Source organism: Notechis scutatus, chromosome 9 (assembly GCF_049901735.1).
Source record: "Notechis scutatus isolate UNSWTSFEM ecotype Mainland chromosome 9, rNotScu1.2, whole genome shotgun sequence".
NCBI classification, from domain to species: domain Eukaryota; kingdom Metazoa; phylum Chordata; class Lepidosauria; order Squamata; family Elapidae; genus Notechis; species Notechis scutatus.
In genome coordinates this window covers 7,241,710-7,260,257 of record NC_142017.1, presented here as the reverse complement: position 1 = coordinate 7,260,257, position 18,548 = coordinate 7,241,710, and the positions used below count along the sequence as shown (strand labels likewise).

The 18,548-nt window shown below is 40.9% G+C and overlaps 1 protein-coding gene across 2 annotated transcripts in view; it reads right to left on the bottom strand.

Annotated features, from left to right (window-relative positions):
• ITFG1 (integrin alpha FG-GAP repeat containing 1) overlaps window positions 1-18,548 on the bottom strand; it is a 92,035-nt gene that overhangs the window by 27,938 nt on the left and 45,549 nt on the right. For both annotated transcript variants that reach the window (XM_087971494.1, XM_087971493.1), the window contains exons 11-14: window positions 17,644-17,794; window positions 17,008-17,116; window positions 12,927-12,970; window positions 6,801-6,879 (exon numbers count right to left, since the gene is read on the bottom strand). In XM_087971494.1, the coding sequence (XP_087827620.1) occupies window positions 6,801-6,879; window positions 12,927-12,970; window positions 17,008-17,116; window positions 17,644-17,794 (383 nt within the window). The remainder of the gene's footprint in view (window positions 1-6,800; window positions 6,880-12,926; window positions 12,971-17,007; window positions 17,117-17,643; window positions 17,795-18,548) is intronic.

The following is an 18,548-nucleotide window of genomic DNA, read 5'->3' as shown; positions in this document are numbered from 1 at the left end:
ATCCCAGTGAGGAAAGACGACAAAATGCTGGCTCAGCTACAGGTGAAAGGTCAGACAGCTAAGGAAGGTTAAAAAATTGCCATGAAGAACAAAAGCTCTAGGATAAAGAGACCGGTCATCGGATCTCCTTTGAACGTGGACATAAAGAGCAATGAATTAAGAAGAGAAATGATCCAGGCGCAAAGGACAGAAATATCCTTTCCTGCCCTTTCATGTCTGTCAGAGGTTAATAGGGAGCAGAGTGTAATGAAGATGAGTCATGTCTCTGCAAACATGATAGGAAAAGAAAGCTCGGAGCAAGCAAATGGAAAGGATTCTCAAAAAAGTTGGGCACTTGATGCCACATCGCTCTTTAAGACAAACTGTGAGAATCGGTTAAGCCTTAAATACACAGAAGCACATATATTCCTATTTCAGTATCATTTTTAAAAAAAAATTTTAAAAATTTTTAACACAGTGGAGAAAGTCCAGAAATATTTCACAAGAAGAGTTCTCCACTCTTCTACTCGTTGCAGAATACCTTATGCCACCAGACTTGAAATTCTAGACCTAGAAAACCTAGAACTACACCGCCTTCAGTCCGATCTAAGTGTAGTACATAAAATCATTCATTGCAATGTCCTACCTGTCAATGAATACTTCAGCTTCAACCATAACAATACAAGAGCAAACAATAGATACAAACTCAAGGTTAATCTCACCAAACTTGATTGCAGGAAATACGACTTCAGCAACAGAGTGGTCAATGTCTGGAATACTCTACCTGACTCTGTGGTTTCTTCCCCAACCCAAAAACTTTAACCTTAGACTGTCTACTGTTGACTTCACCCCTTTCTTAAGAGGTCTGTAGGGGGCGTGCATAAGCGCACCAACGTGCCTACCGTCCCTGTCCTATTGTTTCTTTTATTTTTCTTATATGTATCCATGTATTCATAACTATGTTTTTACTTATACCTATTATCTTGTAAGCAATTGACAAAATTAAATTAAATAAATAAATAAATAAAATAAAATAAAAAAATTGGAAGTCGCAATGGAGGCAAAAGACATTGACTTTGCGCCGCGGAGAGAAGAATTAACTGCGTTTTATTTTGTGGAAAAAAGGCAAGGAAGTGAATCAGGTCTTGCCCAACTACGCCAACTTTCAAGACCTGGGGGACTTCAACTCCCAGAATTCCTCTGAGGAAATATGGGAGTTGAAGTCTGCAAGTCTTAAAGTTGCCAAGGTTGGACACCCCTGGTAATTAAATGATTTCACTGGAAGATCCAATTGTCGCCATGAGTGTTGGATCCAATCAAACAAGGGAGCTTTTGAAAAAATAACTTGATGCCTCAAAACCTTAAGCGATCTAGATGAGAGTGTAATTAAAAAAATATTAGAATGTGCAGAAATGGACAGACTAACACTTATAATTAAGGAAAAAGAAGGAACTGAATATTTTTTTACCATTTTACCAATGGTTAGATAATAAAAACAGAAGTTAGAAACATGGGGATACAAAAAAGACTAATGCTATGAAGTTGATTTGTTAAAGTAGACAAAAAATTATTATTATTATTGAATTAATATCAATGTAATGAACATTATTATAAACATTTTGATTATGATTTCCTGAAAATAATTATACTCAGCAACACACTGTTTAATTGAAATTGAATTTTTATGTGTTATATAAATAAAACAGATAAAAAATTTGAAAAAAAAAAAAGAACATTAAGCGATTCTACAGGATCTCTATTTGGATCTTTTTGAGTTAGGAGAGAACAAAACCATCTTCTGGCTAAACCTCACAGAAACTCCCAATCTCAATGTTGTTGGAAACCAGCTGGCAAAAGCTTTCGCGAATTCTGTACTGGCTCCTTATGGGCATGAGGCATAATTTGGAACATGAGATAGAGCAGAAGAACGCATAATGGGATGCGCCAATAGAATGCACAAGGTACACAGAGCATGGCATAATTTTGTTTGTTTGTTCCCTTTGTGCAAGAAATGCTTTCGAACATAAAGGAGAGAAGTTTAGAGATACAAGCGAACTGATGGCGCTGAAAAGCCATTCCCATTGTTTTCTTCTGCGTATGCAGTAACTGAGGTTCCATTTCCCACCGTTTCATTAACGGAAGCGTTTGGATTGTGGTAATGGCGTGACGTAGGCCAGGGAAAATGAGAATGCAAGAACAGAGTTTCATTATCAGGTCGCACGCCCCTGCTTAAACAGAGGTGGCTGCATCTCTGGAATTTTTCCCGTCAGAGATACCAACTTGTTCTTGTAAATTAAAGGTTCAGTTTGGCAAAGAGGCCATCTACATTACGATTGAACAGAGAGATAAGACACCACCTAACTCCTGTTTACGACACAGTCCTTCCAGTAATTCCCAGGATGTTCCACACCCATTTGCACTATTCAGGTGACTCTGAGGGCAGAGATAAACCTCCAAGCAGCCTCAGGGTCTTTCTGAAAGAATGCTAATGACCAGATGACTGCAAGGAATATAAATCCTTCCATTCCCTCATCATCCAGTCAGAACTGAAGAAGCTTCTTGGATGAGAAGCGAAACGTCTTCAAGGAAAAACCAGAAAGTCCAGTTGCCTCTTGAAAAAGCACCTTTGGGACAAGCGTGGCCGGATGACTGAGAATCTCCATAGACATCTTGCAAAGAGCTGATCTTGTTCAGCAATTTCAATTGTTCTTGAGACAAATCTTGCCCGGGCAGGCAATGCTAGCTTAAATGGAGTAATTTGACTATTTTTTTCTTTTTCTTTTTTAAGGTAAGGGCATGTGATCTGAGACCATACAGCCATGAGCATTTCCCAAAACTATGATGCATGGTATCTAAAGACACCCCATCACTATTACCAAATTGTAATTTATAATGTGACGAAAGAGCAAAGACATTATACACATGATTGAACAGTAATCATATCGACTGTATTTAATTTTAATTGAACGTAAATTTAAGTACAATTAAAGAACAGGGCCCTACATTCTTGAAGCGCAGCGTCTAAGAAACTATTCAGAGACCAATCTTCTCTGGAAACACTGAATATTTCAGACTAAACTGCAGCTGGAGATGCTTAATAGTAATGTACTAATAAAAATATTACTGGAGTGCTATTAAGAAAATTGCAAAAAATCCATAGGGTTCTTCGGCTTTAAACATAAAAGAATCTATTGGATAACACTAAAGTTTAAGCTTCTACAATGCAGAAACACACAGATGCCCCGTGTTTTAATAAGTAATGAATATATGCATAAAATCAACGGCTAATGTAATAGAACTAGTGCAGTATTGTAGATCAGACAATTAGTTGCCACTTTTTAGGGCAGTGGTTAAGAACAACTGAAGTAAGATACGTGAAACATTCAAAAGCACTAAATGTATACGCCAACAATTATGTTTATTCCTGTATTGTATTGCTTGAGGGAGAATGATGAACTAATTTCTTCCCTGTGTTCTCATTCTGAAACCAAAGTTCCTTCCCTTAGGAGCTGTCAGGGGCTAATCTAATAACTGCTGTTTTCATCATGTGTTTGACTGCAAAGTCGGCGGGGAAAGAAAGCAGCACTGAATTTTATCGCCCAAGAAGCAACTTTAACATTGCTTGCAAACAACAGGCCATTAATATTTAAAACCCAACTTCTCAAAGCCATCAATATTTATTCAACCTAAGGCTTTAAATTTGGGGTCGAATTCAGTAGACGTCCCACTTATCTCTCTTCAGCTCCTCCAACCCGCATTTGCAATTTGTACTGTTTACATCATCTACTTCTTCCAAGACCTGCTTTGCAGAAAACGGGCTTATATCCTACAACGGTTACTGTCCAAGTCAAACATGGAAAGGTGTCCTCAAAACCACTCAGAAATGTCCTTCTGACGAACAAACTGGACCGCTAGGAAAGGCAACAAGTTATGCTCTGTGGTCACCAAAGGAGGACCAGAGTCCTACAAAGTGACATCGGTTCTCCTAGATTAAGGGTTGTCCAACTTTGGCAACTTTAAGACTTGTGGACTTCAACTCCCAGAAATTCCCCAGCCAGGGGGAATTCTGGGAGTTGAAGCCTACAAGCCTTCAGGATGGAATTCTCATGGGTCGTGGGTCTTCACAGCCCTATAGTGATTGGGCTGGAGAAGATCTCTCCTATTGGGACAAGCGCAATTCTGTGAATTTATGGTTAAGATGAGCACTTCTCTTCTCTGATACAGAATCTGATTTTGGCTAAAACTGAGGGAAACCTGGACTTCTTAGGAAGTATATTCTTAAAAGGGAAACAGGTTTTTCAGATTTTACTTTAGAAAAATGATCTATGGTTTATATTTAAAAAAATTTTTTTTTTTAAAAGAACAATTTTATTTACAAATTTAAAAATGTACAAATTCAAAAATACAGAAAAAATAATATGTGAATAACACATAATTCTTTACATTTGTTATCGAATTTGATAAGTCCTAAAAATCAGTATTGGTTAGTACTAGTCACATCTTCATTCATTATCACATCCTATTTAGTGCTTAGGATCTATGGTTTATCATGTCATCCACCTAATATTCAGACCAAGAGTCTTGAATAAATCATGGCTCTCCCCTCCTTTTTTTCTTTTGCAATTCAGTCTGTTCAAAAGTGCTCATATTTCTGTCGTACAACCTAAATCTCTGTAGCCTAATCAAAAGCCTCCTTCCCACATAACCAGAGCTGTTCTAGCCCAGACAAATGCACATTTGGCTATTCAATAATTTTGAGTATTTTAGGAGCAATCATGACTCATACGTTTGATTTCTTGATGTTGAATTAGGCATAGAACTGGATCAATGTTAGAGAGCTCTCTCCAGGGTTTGGTTTCACACACACCCCCTCCCAGTTTTAATTTACTTACTTGCTTAACTTTATTGTGGTCATTAACTGGCTTGAGAGAACTGGCATTCTAATATTCAAAATATCCAAAACTAAATTGACAATGTCAGGACAGTTTTAAAAAGTACATGTACAGAAAAAAGCAAAAACAAAATATTGGCTACAAGACATTACTGCATTAGAATATGTTAATGGGCTTGCTTAGGCTGCGCATATGTAACAAGAAAAAAAATAAAATTAACAAGCTGGATAATACCATATAACTTGAAACTGCAGCATAAAATACAAATACTATAGAAGTGCCAACTGTCCAAGTATCTGGTGCTATATTTAAATATGGACAGTTCTAGTTTTTTTAATCTTTTAAATCCTTTTGCAATGTTTCTAGTATTTTATTTGTAATTTATTTTTTGAATTGTAAACCCACTAGAGTCATTGACTGAGATGGGTGGCTACTGAAATTGAATAAATATATTACGTATTATGTTATGTGTATCTCTCTCTCCCCCCCACCTCCCCCCCCATTACCTCTCACATATTCATGCATGTACATTCATAAATAAAACAATAACATTATCCAAAAAGGATTTAAGAATTATAAACTTCTCTGACAAGAGAAATGTCCTATAATTGCTGACATGGTTAATGCTGAGCCTTGGCCATTTTTGGCGATCCATATCAGGCAGGTTCAATTGCTCTTAATTATTCTTGCCTGGTTCAGGTGCCACCACACAAAACCTGGCAAACCTGCGTGCTATTTCGGGATTGATGTCAGCAAGTAGAAATTACTTATGCTTCAACTTTAATTTGTTACAATCAAAGATCAGCCAATTAGGAGAACCTCTCGGGAAGATCTTTCCTTTTTGCACCCAAAGAGCAAATGTCTAGATTGAATAAAAAAAACAAACCAATCCTGGGATATTTAAACTTTCCCCTTATTGACTGTGCTGCTGGCCATAGGCCTGGGTTAGCCTATGTATGTCAAATCCCTGGAAATTCAGGTGAGCTCATTTTCCAGGGAACTGAATGCTCCAGAGATTCAGCTTTCATTAGGATTTATATTTCTTGCTGTCCTTCTATCGAGGGACAGGTTTTTCTTACCATCTGTGTGCTAAAAATGTTTTAATTTATTAAAAGCCCAGATGATTATAAAACCACCCAGACTGACAGTGCTCCTGCTGAGATCCAGCCTGTTACCAGATTGGAGTAGTTAAACATGGTCTCTCTGTATATGAAATGCTTATTATAATCTCCTTAATTATATGGGTACCTGCAGCCAGCTGTTCCACAACACCGTATATGATTATGGCGCTAGCTCCCCAACCCCCCCCCCCCAAAAATATATATATTAAAATATGCAAGCCTGGGAAAGTGCTGACTCTATTATTATTCATTAGCAGTAGGGGGAAAAATATATGGCTGCATAAAGAGATCCAATGAGTGCAATTAAGAAAGACCCAAGAAAGGTCACAATGCATTTATTTAAAGCTGCATTAATTCTGTGCTCCCTGCCCTTAACAAGAAGTCAACAACAATGATCTTCTTTCTTTCTTTCTTTCTTTCTTTCTTTCTTTCTTTCTTTCTTTCTTTCTTTCTTTCCTTCCTTCCTTCCTTCCTTCCTTCCTTCCTTCTTTCCTTCCTTCCTTCCTTCCTTCCTTCCTTCCTTCCTTCCTTCCTTCCTTCCTAAGAAAAGCCTTTACCTGTTGTTTTTCTTTTTAAAATAAATGCATTTCGTTTCCCACAACTCTTGGAGATTATTATTATTACCTGGCTAGGAATATTCAGGACCTATCCTTGTTTTTTAGCTCTTAACAACACGGAACCCTGAAGTCTAACGTTAATGGGGAGTCACCTCTAAAAGAGGCAAATCTGCATTTGTGTTATACAGAATCTGATATATGGATCGGTGCGTTGAAAAACCAATGCCATAATCAATAGGAAGTAGTCTTACCTGACCCATTTTTCAAGTATCCATTGGCATCGACAGTTGTATACTTAATATAAGGTCCAGGTTGATTCACACCAAAAGGCTGAAAGGAAAGGGACATTGCATTATTTCCCTTTCTGGTCCTAAAAATTGGCACAAGAAACCATTCTCCTCCAACAAATTCCTTCCTTTGTTCGCAGTGTTTTTCTATGATTTGAAAAATAAACAGATTAAATAAACAGATAGCTATTTCTACCCATCTGAAATGAACTACAGTCAGTCTCAACCAGAGGTAGTATTCAGCAGGTTCTGACCAGTTCCGGAGAACCGGTCGCAGAAATTTTGAGTCGTTCGGAGAACCGGCAAACCCCACCTCTGACTGGTCCTGCCAACCCCATCTATTCTCTGCCTCCCATTGAGTCCCAGCTGATGGGTCTCCTTTCATTGCGCTACACAGGAGAACGGAGCTGGAAAGCAGGTTAGTGAGGTGGGGAGGGAATGGGGATTTTGCAACATCCTTTCCCTGCCACGTCCACCAAGCCATGCCACACCCACAGAACTCGAGGGAAGCCCCTGCAGCCTTTGGAGGCCGGAAAACAGGCCCGTTTCGTCACTTCCTGTATTTCCGGAAATACCGGAAATGATGAAACGGGCCCATTTTTCGGCCTCCAAAGGCTGCAGAGGCTTCCCTCGAGTTCTGTGGGAGGCCAAAAAAGACCTCAAACGGGCTGAAAATCAGCTGGGAGGTGTGCAGTGCAGGTAAGGGGGCAGTGGCATGGAGGAATCACGCGTGCAAGCGCAGGGGGCGTAGGGGGGTGGGCACTTTGTCTTCTGGGTGCTGGCATGCGAGCGCCACAAGCGCGCGCACAATTTTCGGGACAGGAGCCCAAAAAGTTTAGTCACCACTGCTATATAACATACAAAAAATAAATAGCCTTTTTCCATCTATAACTTAGCTTTAACCTAGCTGCGAAGCTTCAAGGTTGATGTGAACACACAGTAGCGTTTAAAGTCACCCTCTGGCCTGGGGACAAGGAATCTTCAGAAATATCTGTAATGATTCTCAGTCCTCCAGGTCATGGTTGTCCCGAAGGTGCTTTTTCAGGAGGCAACTGGACATTCTTGTTTTTTTCTTTGAAGACGTTTCCCTTCTCATCCAAGGAGCTTCTTCAGTTCGGACTGGGTGGTGGGGAATGGAAGGATTTATACTCCTTGCAGACAGCTGGTCATTTGCAAGAATGCTCCACATCCATTTGCACTATTCAGGTGACCCTGAGGACACAGATAAACCTCCAAGTTCTTCAACGACCCTCTAAAAGGATGCAAATGACCAGCTGTCTGCAAGGAATATAAATCCTTCCATGCCCCACCCTCCAGTCAAGAGTTGAAGAAGCTTCTTGGATGAGAACCAAAACATTTCCAAAAAAAGAAAAAAAACCACAGAAAGTCCAGTTGCCTCTTGAAAAAAAAGCATCTTGGGGACAATCTTTTCCAGGGCAGCGATGCCGAAAACTGCAAATGCTTCCAGCGGAAATATTCCTTCTCATCAGCTAATGCAAGTCTAAAATATGATTGACTGCAAGCTGACAGTTTGATAGTACGAGGAGATGCCAGGGAAAGGATTCAGGCAAGCTGAAGTTACAGTGATTGTATGGCAGTTTGATAGGTTTTCTTTTTTTAATTGCTTTGTGTTTCTTTCTCTCTTTTAGGACCGGGGAAAGAAAAGCAGCAACCAATGAGTGGGAGACTTAGGAGAAACAAAGAGAACACAAGCAAACCTTGACTTACAACCATTTAGGGATCATTTGAAGCTGCAACGACCCTGGGGGAAAAAAAAGTGACTTAGGACCATTTTTCACACTTAATGACCATTGAAGCATCCCCATGGTCGCATCGTCAAAATTCAAAACACTTGGCAACTGGCATGCATTTATGATGGCTGCAGTGTCCCCCAGAGTCACGTTTAGTGACTCTCTGACAAGCAAAGTCAATGGGGAAGCCAGATTCACTTAACAACCAGCTTACTGTTTAGTTTAGTTTATTGTCATTGCACCTCGTACAACAAAATTAAATACCATCTTCAGTGTAGATTATGACTATGGAAATAAACAAAAACACACATCAATTCACATTTCTATGCAACTGAATTGAAAACCCCTGATATTGCATTAATATTGCACTATACAGTAGAATTCAATGGAGCTACTGCCCTGGGCTAGAAGCTGTTTTTCAGCCTATTTGTCCTTGTTTTTATTATCCTGTACCGTCTGCCAGATGGTAATAGTTCCAAAAAAGGGTGCCTAGGTTGAGATGGATCTTTGGGGATGTTTTGAACTTTCTTAAGGCAGCAGGAGCTATGAAGCTCTTCCAAAGAGGGGAGAGGGCAACCCATGATCTTCTGGGCAATGATGCTAACCCTCTGGAGTGCTGTCCTATCTGCCCCTGTGCAATTGGCAAACCATACAGAGGTGCAGTAAGTTAAGATACTCTCTATGGTGCAGCGGTAGAAGGCCACCAGCAGTTTTTCATTCAGTTGTTGTTTCCTGAGAAGTCTCAGGTCGTATAATCCCTGCTGGTCCTTTTGACCAGGGCTGCAATGTGAGCCCCCCAGGTCAGGTCCTCTTTTAGGGTAACACCCAGAAACTTAAAACTGGCCACTTGCTCCACTCAGTCCCCATGGATAAGCAAGGGCTGGATGTCCGATTTGTTCCTTCTATAGTCCACTATAAGCTCCTTGGTCTTATTGGTGTTAAGTTATGGTCTCCACACCATTTATTACTGATTTAATAACCTCAGTGGTTCACTTAACAGCTTTGGAAAGAAAGGACGTAAAATGGGGCAAAAGCTCACTTAGCAACTGTCTCGCTTAGGCACGGAAATTGGTGGGTCAGTTTTGATTGTTAAGTTGAGGACTAACTGTACTTTCATAAAGACATAAAGCCAGGGGTGTCCAACCTTGGCAACTTTAAGACTTGTGGACTTCAACTCCCAGAATTCCTCAGCCAGCTTTGCTGGCTGAGGAATTCTGGGAATTGAAGTCCACAAGTCTTAAAGTTGCCAAGGTTGGACACCCTGACATAAACCAATATACTGAAGTTGGTACTGAGGTCACCCAGCCGGTCAGTTTTAAAGAGAGATTTCGGGAGTCAACACTGTAAATGGCTACATGGCTGTTTCACACGCCTCTGAAAAAAGAGTTGCCAGAAATGTGAGTGGGAAGGTGCTACTCATGACCTCCTCTTGAGTTTTTACCCAAGTTTCTATACTGGATGCATTCCTGTTTCTGGGGCTCGACCAATTCAAGTCACACTCAGCTATGACTTTGGGACGTTCATTTGCTTCATAGTGTAAAATTATAGTGCTCTTTCATCCCATAACGACGGAGCAGAGGGTGAAACACCAGCACGATGCTGGCATCCGAGCAAGAGTAAAGGAAACTCCCCCAACCAAGCAAGGGTCAATTCAGTGACCAATCAGGATGACAGATGTGACCACATGACGTGAACTACATTTCCCATGATGCATTAACTACATTTACCGTGAGGCATTCCCTTAAGGGGACAGCTTCCAATTCTAACTTAACTATCTCAATTCCCAGTTACCTATATACTGTCTGGACAGCACAGGCAATAAAATGGAACTAGAGCTGGCCTAACCACCGCAGCCCCATGTCCCACCCTTGAGCTGCTGGAGAAAAGGCAGGATAATGTCGGTCGCAAAGGATCGAGAGCACACGAGGTTTATTATTTCAAGTCTACTTAGTCAACTAATGGTCAGCCCTTAATGGGTGCTAGGTAAAGATCGATGGAATTCAAGGGGGATTGTTTGTGGCAATGTAAGGACTCTGAGCTGATGACATGTTCAACTCCGCCCTCAGCTCTGCCTGCTCTACGCCTACAAATATATAACTAATAATACCAACAAGCAAATATTAAGTTCTGAGGCAAGCTGTAAGATTTCCGCTTTCTTCAGCTCTGCTCCATTTGTTGTCTAAGCTGCTTCTGATCATGTACAGCTCAAGTCTGCTTTACACACCCACTGTGTGTATCCACTTCCCTTGTTCTACTCCATTTTGTTCTACTCCATTTGCTTGCCTTTTTATTTCTCCATGTGTTTTCTGTACATCACCAATCTTATTTCTAAGGCCAGGATTTACATACCTATTGCTCACATATTTTACTGAGCTGTCCTCATTAGTGAAATACCTTCTAGCTAATAGACACGGTCTGGCGGCATCCATTAAACACCTCTCTAGATCCTTCTGATATGATTTGCTTCCTGTCTCCATTTCCTTCCATTTAGAAACACCATGCCTTGTAAAAGACACAACATTTTTTAAAAACTTTAAGCCCTTGGACAAGGACATGGTAATTTAAGATGCCACAGCTCATTTGATGTTCAATGTAAAAAAATAGTAAGAAAGATGCAACACACGCTGCTTCCTAAAAGACCAAACTGAATTTCTCCAGTTGTGAGTTTAAAGCTTATATGTGACCAAGGCACCTCCCTTAGAAGTTCTGAATATCGATACAACTCTGAGGCCGTTTTAAAAGAAGAGTAAAGTGTTCAGCCCAAAAGAGAACGATGCTTTGCAAGCTAAAGAAAAATCTACAGCACTATTAATACTCGGCCCCAGCAGAGCCTCCATATATACAGAGTTTTTTTTGGTTTTTTTGAAGTCAAAAATATCTACGAGCCATAAAGGTGTTTCCTTGGGAATTTAACGCAATGATAAATACAAATCGGAAGGACAAAACGCAGGGAAAGCAGAACGTCCTTTGCATTTCTCAAGATGGTGGGAAAAGGCACCTTTGGGAAGGGAAAGTAAAGAATAAGGAAAGTGGTTGAAAGTGACCAAAAACAACAACAAAAAAGGCCCAAATGAGAAGCAACCATTTCAACAACAGCACGCCTCAGGGATCAAAACTTCCCCGAAGTAGCTGTCAGAAGTTTGAGTTTTACTTACACGGCCTTTCAAAATGACTTCACTGTTTTCAAATGTTTATTTGGAAGATACATCATAACCTTGTCCGCTGGTTGATGAGAGGCAGAAAAAATTTATATAATACAGTATAAATGGCAAACTGAACAGCCAATGTTACTTTTAATCCAATGAATATATTTAAGCTGTAAGGGGCTGCCACCAAGAAGATGGGATCTTCTCCAATGTAGCTAAAGGCAGGAGAAGAAGTGATGGATGGAAACTAATCCAGGAGAGAAGCAACTTAGAACTAAGGAGAAATTTCCTGACAGAACAATTAGTCAGTGGAACAGCTTGCCTCCAGAAGTTGTGGGTGCTGCATCACTGGAGGATGTAAAAAAGAAACTGGACAGCCACTTATCTGGAATGGTATAGGATTTCCTGCTCGAGCAGGGGGTTGGACTAGAAGACCTCCAAGGTCCCTTCCAATTCTGTTATTCTGTGTGCTGGGTTATTAAGGAAAATTCCATGCACATCCATGGTCTAAACTAGACAATGCTCTATAATAAACATTAATCATCCATTTGCTTTAAAAAACATGGGTGGGGGGCAGTGGTGGGATTCAATTTTTTTTTAAACTACCGGTTCTGTGAGCATGGCTTGGTGGGTGTGGCTTGGTGGGCGTGGCAGGGGAAGGATACTGCAAAATCCCCATTCCCTCCCCATCTCACTAACCTGCTTTCCAGCTCCGTTCTCCTGTGCAGGGCAACAAAAGGAGACCCAGCCAATCAGCTGGGACTCAGGAGGCGGAGGCTAGATGGGGGCGGGGCCAGTCGGCAGTGGGATTTGCCAGTTCTACGCACTACTCAAATTTCCGCTACCGGTTCTCCAGGACTGGTCAGAACCTGCTGAATACCACCTCTGGTGGGAGGAGTTGTTAAAAATAGCTTACAGTACAGTACAAGGAGTAAAAGAGAACATCATGAAAACAGTGAACAAGAGCTGAGATTTCAAAGTGCCTGAAGGAATGGTATTTTCCAGCATGGGGTCACGACAGAGAACTGAATTAAAAGTTAAATTTCTCCCATTCAAGAAAGTGTGGCTTTGGTTGCCCTTGTCATGATGAAATGGTAAGCGACCAGGACATGGCTATCTTTTGACAAACAGAGTGATGGTATGGATTGGAGATGCCACAATTCCCCAGGAATGGATTTTAACAGCATACTTACTGTTATCTTGCGAGGACAGTCATTTGAGCAAAGGCCACTCAGCACTGTGGGTAAACAAGAGAGAAGATCCATGGTTGTTAGCACTGTGAACAGTGTTTCTTAGGCAAACACCCTCCAATTTAAAGACTGTGGCTGCTTACTCTCTCGTTTTGCCAAGGCAAATGAAGCTATAAAGGCTCAGGGATAAGGAATTATGGACGTCTGCCTCACACCATTCTGGCTTGGAAAAACATATATTTCTTATGCCTCTTTGTGCAACGAAGATGCTCTCGTGTTTCATAATCAGCTGAGTGACTTGGTGTCAAAGACACCAAGGGGGGATTTGGGGTGGGGGGAATTAACATGCCTGCTAAAAATTATTTGGAAAAAAAAAGAAAACCTTTCTAAAGGATTTTTTTTTGCTTCTGGCTCATTAAAGCTATGGAGCTTCAGATCTTGTCTGCAGGGAAGTTTTGTTTCTTTCTAAATGCAAACATGAAAAAGTATTAATAATATGTATTAATTCGGGTTTCCTGAGCAAGTAAACGTACTGACCACGGGAAAACAAAATATTTTAACGCTGTGTTCGTTCTTTGTCTTCCTTGCCCTTAATATCTTCAAAAAACACTTGTTCTTAAAACCACTTCATCTTGGTGCCAAGTAAGGGTGAAACATGCTGTGATTAAGCAGTTGATTCCTTAATAACTTACTGCAAAAACTGAGTATCTTTGAAAATAAAGCATTTTTTAAAAAAGCAACTGGTAAATTTGAAGTTTTAAACTATAAACATTGTTTAGACCAAAGCAGAAGAAAAAGCACATTTATCATTACACTGGAATTTCTGTACCGTCCTATTTTGTACAGTACCATAAATCAGATGTGTAAGTCACTTTTGCACTCATGAGGAAACCAGAAGATACTTATCCTTGTTCAAATATGGTGCAGAAGCAGCTTATGAAATACAGTTAGTCCTCGTCTTACAACAGTTCAGTTAGTGACCGTTGGAAGTTACGACGGCACTGAAAAAAGTGACTTATGTCCGTTTTTCACACTTACGACTGACTGTTGCAGCGTCCCTGTGGTCACATGATCAAAACTGAAATGCTTGGCAACTGACTCATATTTATGATGGTTTCATTTTGCGACCTTCGGACAGGCAGAGTCAATGGGAAAACCAGGTTCACTTAACAACCGGGTTTCTAATTTAACAACCACAGGGATTCACTTAGCAACGGTGGCAAGGAAGGTCATAAAAATCGGGCAGAGATCACTTAACAAATATTTCACTTAGCAACAAAAATTCTGGGCTCAATTGCGGTCGTGGACCTGTGCTGAATGTGAACTACACAACTAAGCTAGCGGGCAGATTAATCGGACAGATGATCTAAAGCAACACTCATTAAGTAGCCTAGTTTAGTCAAACATGCGTTCACTAACAAGCAAAACTAATATCAATAACAGTGTTATAAATAATAACACTCATTAACCAGTAAGGAAAATTGTTGCTCAGCGATTCTCTCGCAGAAGGGCAGTTAATAGTAACTGAAAAAGGCAGTTCTCTGATTGTCACCCACTTTCCTTCTAATATTGAAGGCGGAGAGAAAGCCCTGTTGGCTGAAAGAGGCCCAGGTGTGAATGGGGTCTACAATGCTGCTAACCTACATCTCCTGGCTTTCCTCAATATTAGTAATATTGGCTGGGACTGCTGGGGGAATGTGGTTCCGCAGAACCCAGGAGAAGACTGCAATTAAATGTTGGCGCCGTGGTTAGAAAGCAGTATTGCAGGCTAACTCACTGGTCACAGCCAGGAGTTTGATCCTGACCGGCTCAAGGTTGACTCAGCTTTCCATCCTTCCGAGGTGGGTAAAATGAGGAGCCAGATTGTTGCGGGCAATAGACTGATTCTGTAAACTGCTTAGAGGAGAATGTAAAGCACTGTGAAGTGGTATATAAGTCTAAGGGCTATTTCCTTTCCTTTCCTTTCCTTTTTTCCTTTCCTTTCCTTTCCTTCTTTCCTTTCCTTTCCTTCTTTCCTTTCCTCTTTCCTTTCCTTTCCTTTTTCCTTTCCTCTCCTTTCCTTCTTTCCTTTCCTTCTTTCCTTTCCTTTCCTTTCCTTTCCTTTCCTTTCCTTTCCTTTTCCTTTCCTTTCCTTTCCTTTCCTTTCCTTTCCTTTCCTTCCCTTTCCTCTTTCCTTTCCTTTCCTTCCGCAGTGCTTAGAATGTCATATTGCAGGCTAGCTCTGCCCACAGCCAGGAGTTCAATCTTGACCGGCTCCAGGTTGACTCAGCCTTCCATCCTTCTGAGGTTGGCAAAATGAGGACCCAGATTGTTGGGGGCAAGAGGCTGACTCTGTAAACTGCTTAGAAGGGGCTGTAAAAGCACTGTGAAGCGGTAGATAAGTCTAAGGGCAATTGCTATTGATGTAGGGAGGAAGAACTTGCATATTTTATTTATTTATTGAGCACTGCAGAAACATAAAGAGCATGGCTACCCAAAATCGCCGACTGACACCTTAGATTGAGCCAGTCACTTTCTCTCAGCCCTAAGAAGGAGCCAATGGCAAACCACACCTGAAAAACCAGGCCAAGAAACATGGGACTTTTCTGTAAGCCTAAGCGCTATTTGGTAAGCGCTATTTGCTATTTATTTAAAACAGATGTAATTATTTTAGTTTAAATGTTAGAGAGCCTCTCTTCCCGCCACCCCACCGTCCCTTCCAAACATCTGAAGCCAGTTTTATTCCTCAGAGCTGGAGGATCAATGCTTCCCATCAGAATGCCTGGTGAGGCAGAAAAATAAACTCTTTTTATGGTGATACTAGCTGTGGGCTGACATCTCCCAGCTGTGTAATCAGGAACAGCAAGCGGTAGATTGTCCTGAAGTTAATTCTCCATAGCTCTGTCTAAAAACAGCCCCACTCCTGAGCCTCAGCTAATGGTCTTTCGCATTTGCTTCCCTTAGATAATTTCTCCCCCCTGAACAAGAGGTGGAAACAAATTTGGGGTGATGACTTGAATCATTTGTAGCGTAGAGAGCACTTCTTTCTTCTTCTGTCCTGGCCGCTTGTTACAGAGGCACGATTGGGAGCATTTCGACAAACTGCATCCCTGTTTGGTTTGCTGGCAGTAGTGCATCAGATAGAAAGTCCATACGGAGAGTGGCGAAGACAACCAAGAAGATGATAGGAATCGCGCTTTCTGTTATTCAGGATACTGCTTATAAGCGCGATGTGCTTAGAGCTCAAAGCATTGTTGGAGTCCTCATACACCCACTTCACAGTCTGTTTCTGCTGCTCCCCTCTGGGAGGAGTATTCCAAAGTATTTCTAACAGGACTACTAGATTCCGTAACAGTTTTGTTCACTATGTCATCCGTCGGGTAAACTCGCAAGATTCGTTATTCTCCCCATGCACATTTATATCGCCACAGTTCTTAATGATGCAAATAGCTGCTTGAGTTTGGTAAGATTTCTGTTTATAGATGAAGAACAATCAAAGAAACTGCTTAGAAAAAAACTCAGTATGTCTCTCTTGGTTTTTTTTGGAACCTGACATCTCCACACAATTTAATAAGCCCTTGGTTATTTTAGGGGCTACCAACAAATCTATTTTCTTTCTGCTTTTCTGGTTCCCTTTTCATGCCTTGCATCTGAGACAGACATCAAAGTAACATTGTTGTGGATGTTCTTACTCTTGAGTAAAATGGAGGATAAAATAGAAACTATAACGTTACTCATTTCATTAAATGTAGAGGCCATCCAAATTCCAGATGACTCTGGGGAGCTGACATTACAAAAGATAAATCATGAAAAATTCCAAATGCTTCCACAAATATTCATACTGTATTACTTTTTATACTTTTCGGGAACTCAACGTGTAAAGCAAATGGCAGGAATGTTCTAAAATAAGCAGACCTGTATCTGATTAACTAGGTTTTCTTTAACCTGTTCCTCTCAAGTATACATTTTAATGCAATGTCCTATCTCACCTCATTACTATTTAATAGCCATCTTTCTGCTGTTCTTAGGCTGGGTGGAAAACTATAGGCAGTATTGGATTTTTCCCCTTAATAGCATTTTAATGTTTTCATACTGAGCCACTCACCAATGACTTTAACGAAGTAGGCATCTGCTTCAAAGTTATTTTTTAATGCGTGGATAGCAAGCTCTTTTTTAGGAGAATTCTTGCTGAGGACAATTATATCCAAGATTCCCTAGAGACAGAAAAAATGCAAAAGCACATAAATGAATAAGCAAGTCAAAAAGCACTAAAAGGGTCAACAGTGTCAGAAAATAAAAATATGAAGATTCTCTATGGAGATTCTCAGTCCTCCAGGTCATGGTTGTCTCAAAAGTGCTTTTTCAGGAGGCAACTGGACTTTCTGGTTTGTCTTTGAAGACGTTTCGCTTCTCATCCAACAAGCTTCTTCAGCTCTAACTGGATGATGGGGGAATGGAAGGATATATATTACTTGCAGACAGCTGGTCATATGCAAGAAGGGTACACACCCATTTGCAGTACTCAGGTGACCCTGAGGACACAGATAAACCTCCAAGAGGCCTCAAGGACTTGCTAAAAGAATGCAAATGACCAGTTGTCTGGTTTACATACCTTGTTTCCAAGGTTTGCCAGATGGATCCCCTAATATGAACCAGTGTTTTAAATCAGGGTCAAATACGTATAAGAAAACGGGGATGGCAGCTAAGAAGGCAGGAATACGGCGGAAAGATCTCAACTTACATCTTCGTAAATGTCAAAGAAGGTCGCCACCGTAGCATCCTTGATTTGATTTAGATCGGACAGCGCCCAATGAACCTTAAATGACCGGTGTGCACCCTTGCAGCTTGCGTCCCTACACTCTTCATTCTCTAACAGGAAGGCCTGTTGGTTGCTGCAAACAAGGAAGGCACAAAACAGGTGTAATTTCTTAAGGTCCCTCTTCATGACACCGATTGCAAGCCAGCATCATAAACATTTATGGAAAGTCTCAGTCTGCAACCCATCCAACAGCCGACTTCTGAAGAAAATAACACGGGAACTACTTCGAAACAGGGAAATAATCACCTGCATGCCCATAAAACAACGAATAGGTGAATACACCTATTTCACTATTTCACAGAAGAATAAACCCTTGATGTCAAATCTGCAGAGTACAAGAATGTTAATGAAATCCAAACTGCATTCAGTCCATTTCAAAACAATTCCCTCTGTTGCAGCTGATCAAGAAGGTGGTGAAATATAATTTGTGGAAGAATTTCGACTTTGGAGGGTTGGCGTAGGGGGGTGAAACCTTGCAGACAGATTGTCGTTTCTAAGATAAGAGGAGGAAAAAGAAGACTGGCATTGGGACATGTTTGGAAAGCGAAACCTTGGCCTGTCTGGAGTTTCTCTAGGAGTGCTGTTTCAAAAAAAATGTCACAACGCTCAACTGCCCCGCAGTAGAAAGAACGGATGCTTAACCTGTATCTGCAAGAGAAGAAAGGGTGGCAATGGTTTTATTCCCCACTTCCTGTAAAAATTTCCCTGCAAACGGAAAGGCAGGGCAACAGGCTAAAAGGTTCAGCCAGCCTGAAGCAGCTGCGTTCCAAAAATAGACCCTGGCATGGGAGGGAGAGAGAGTTAGGCAATTTTCAATGATGAAAGTT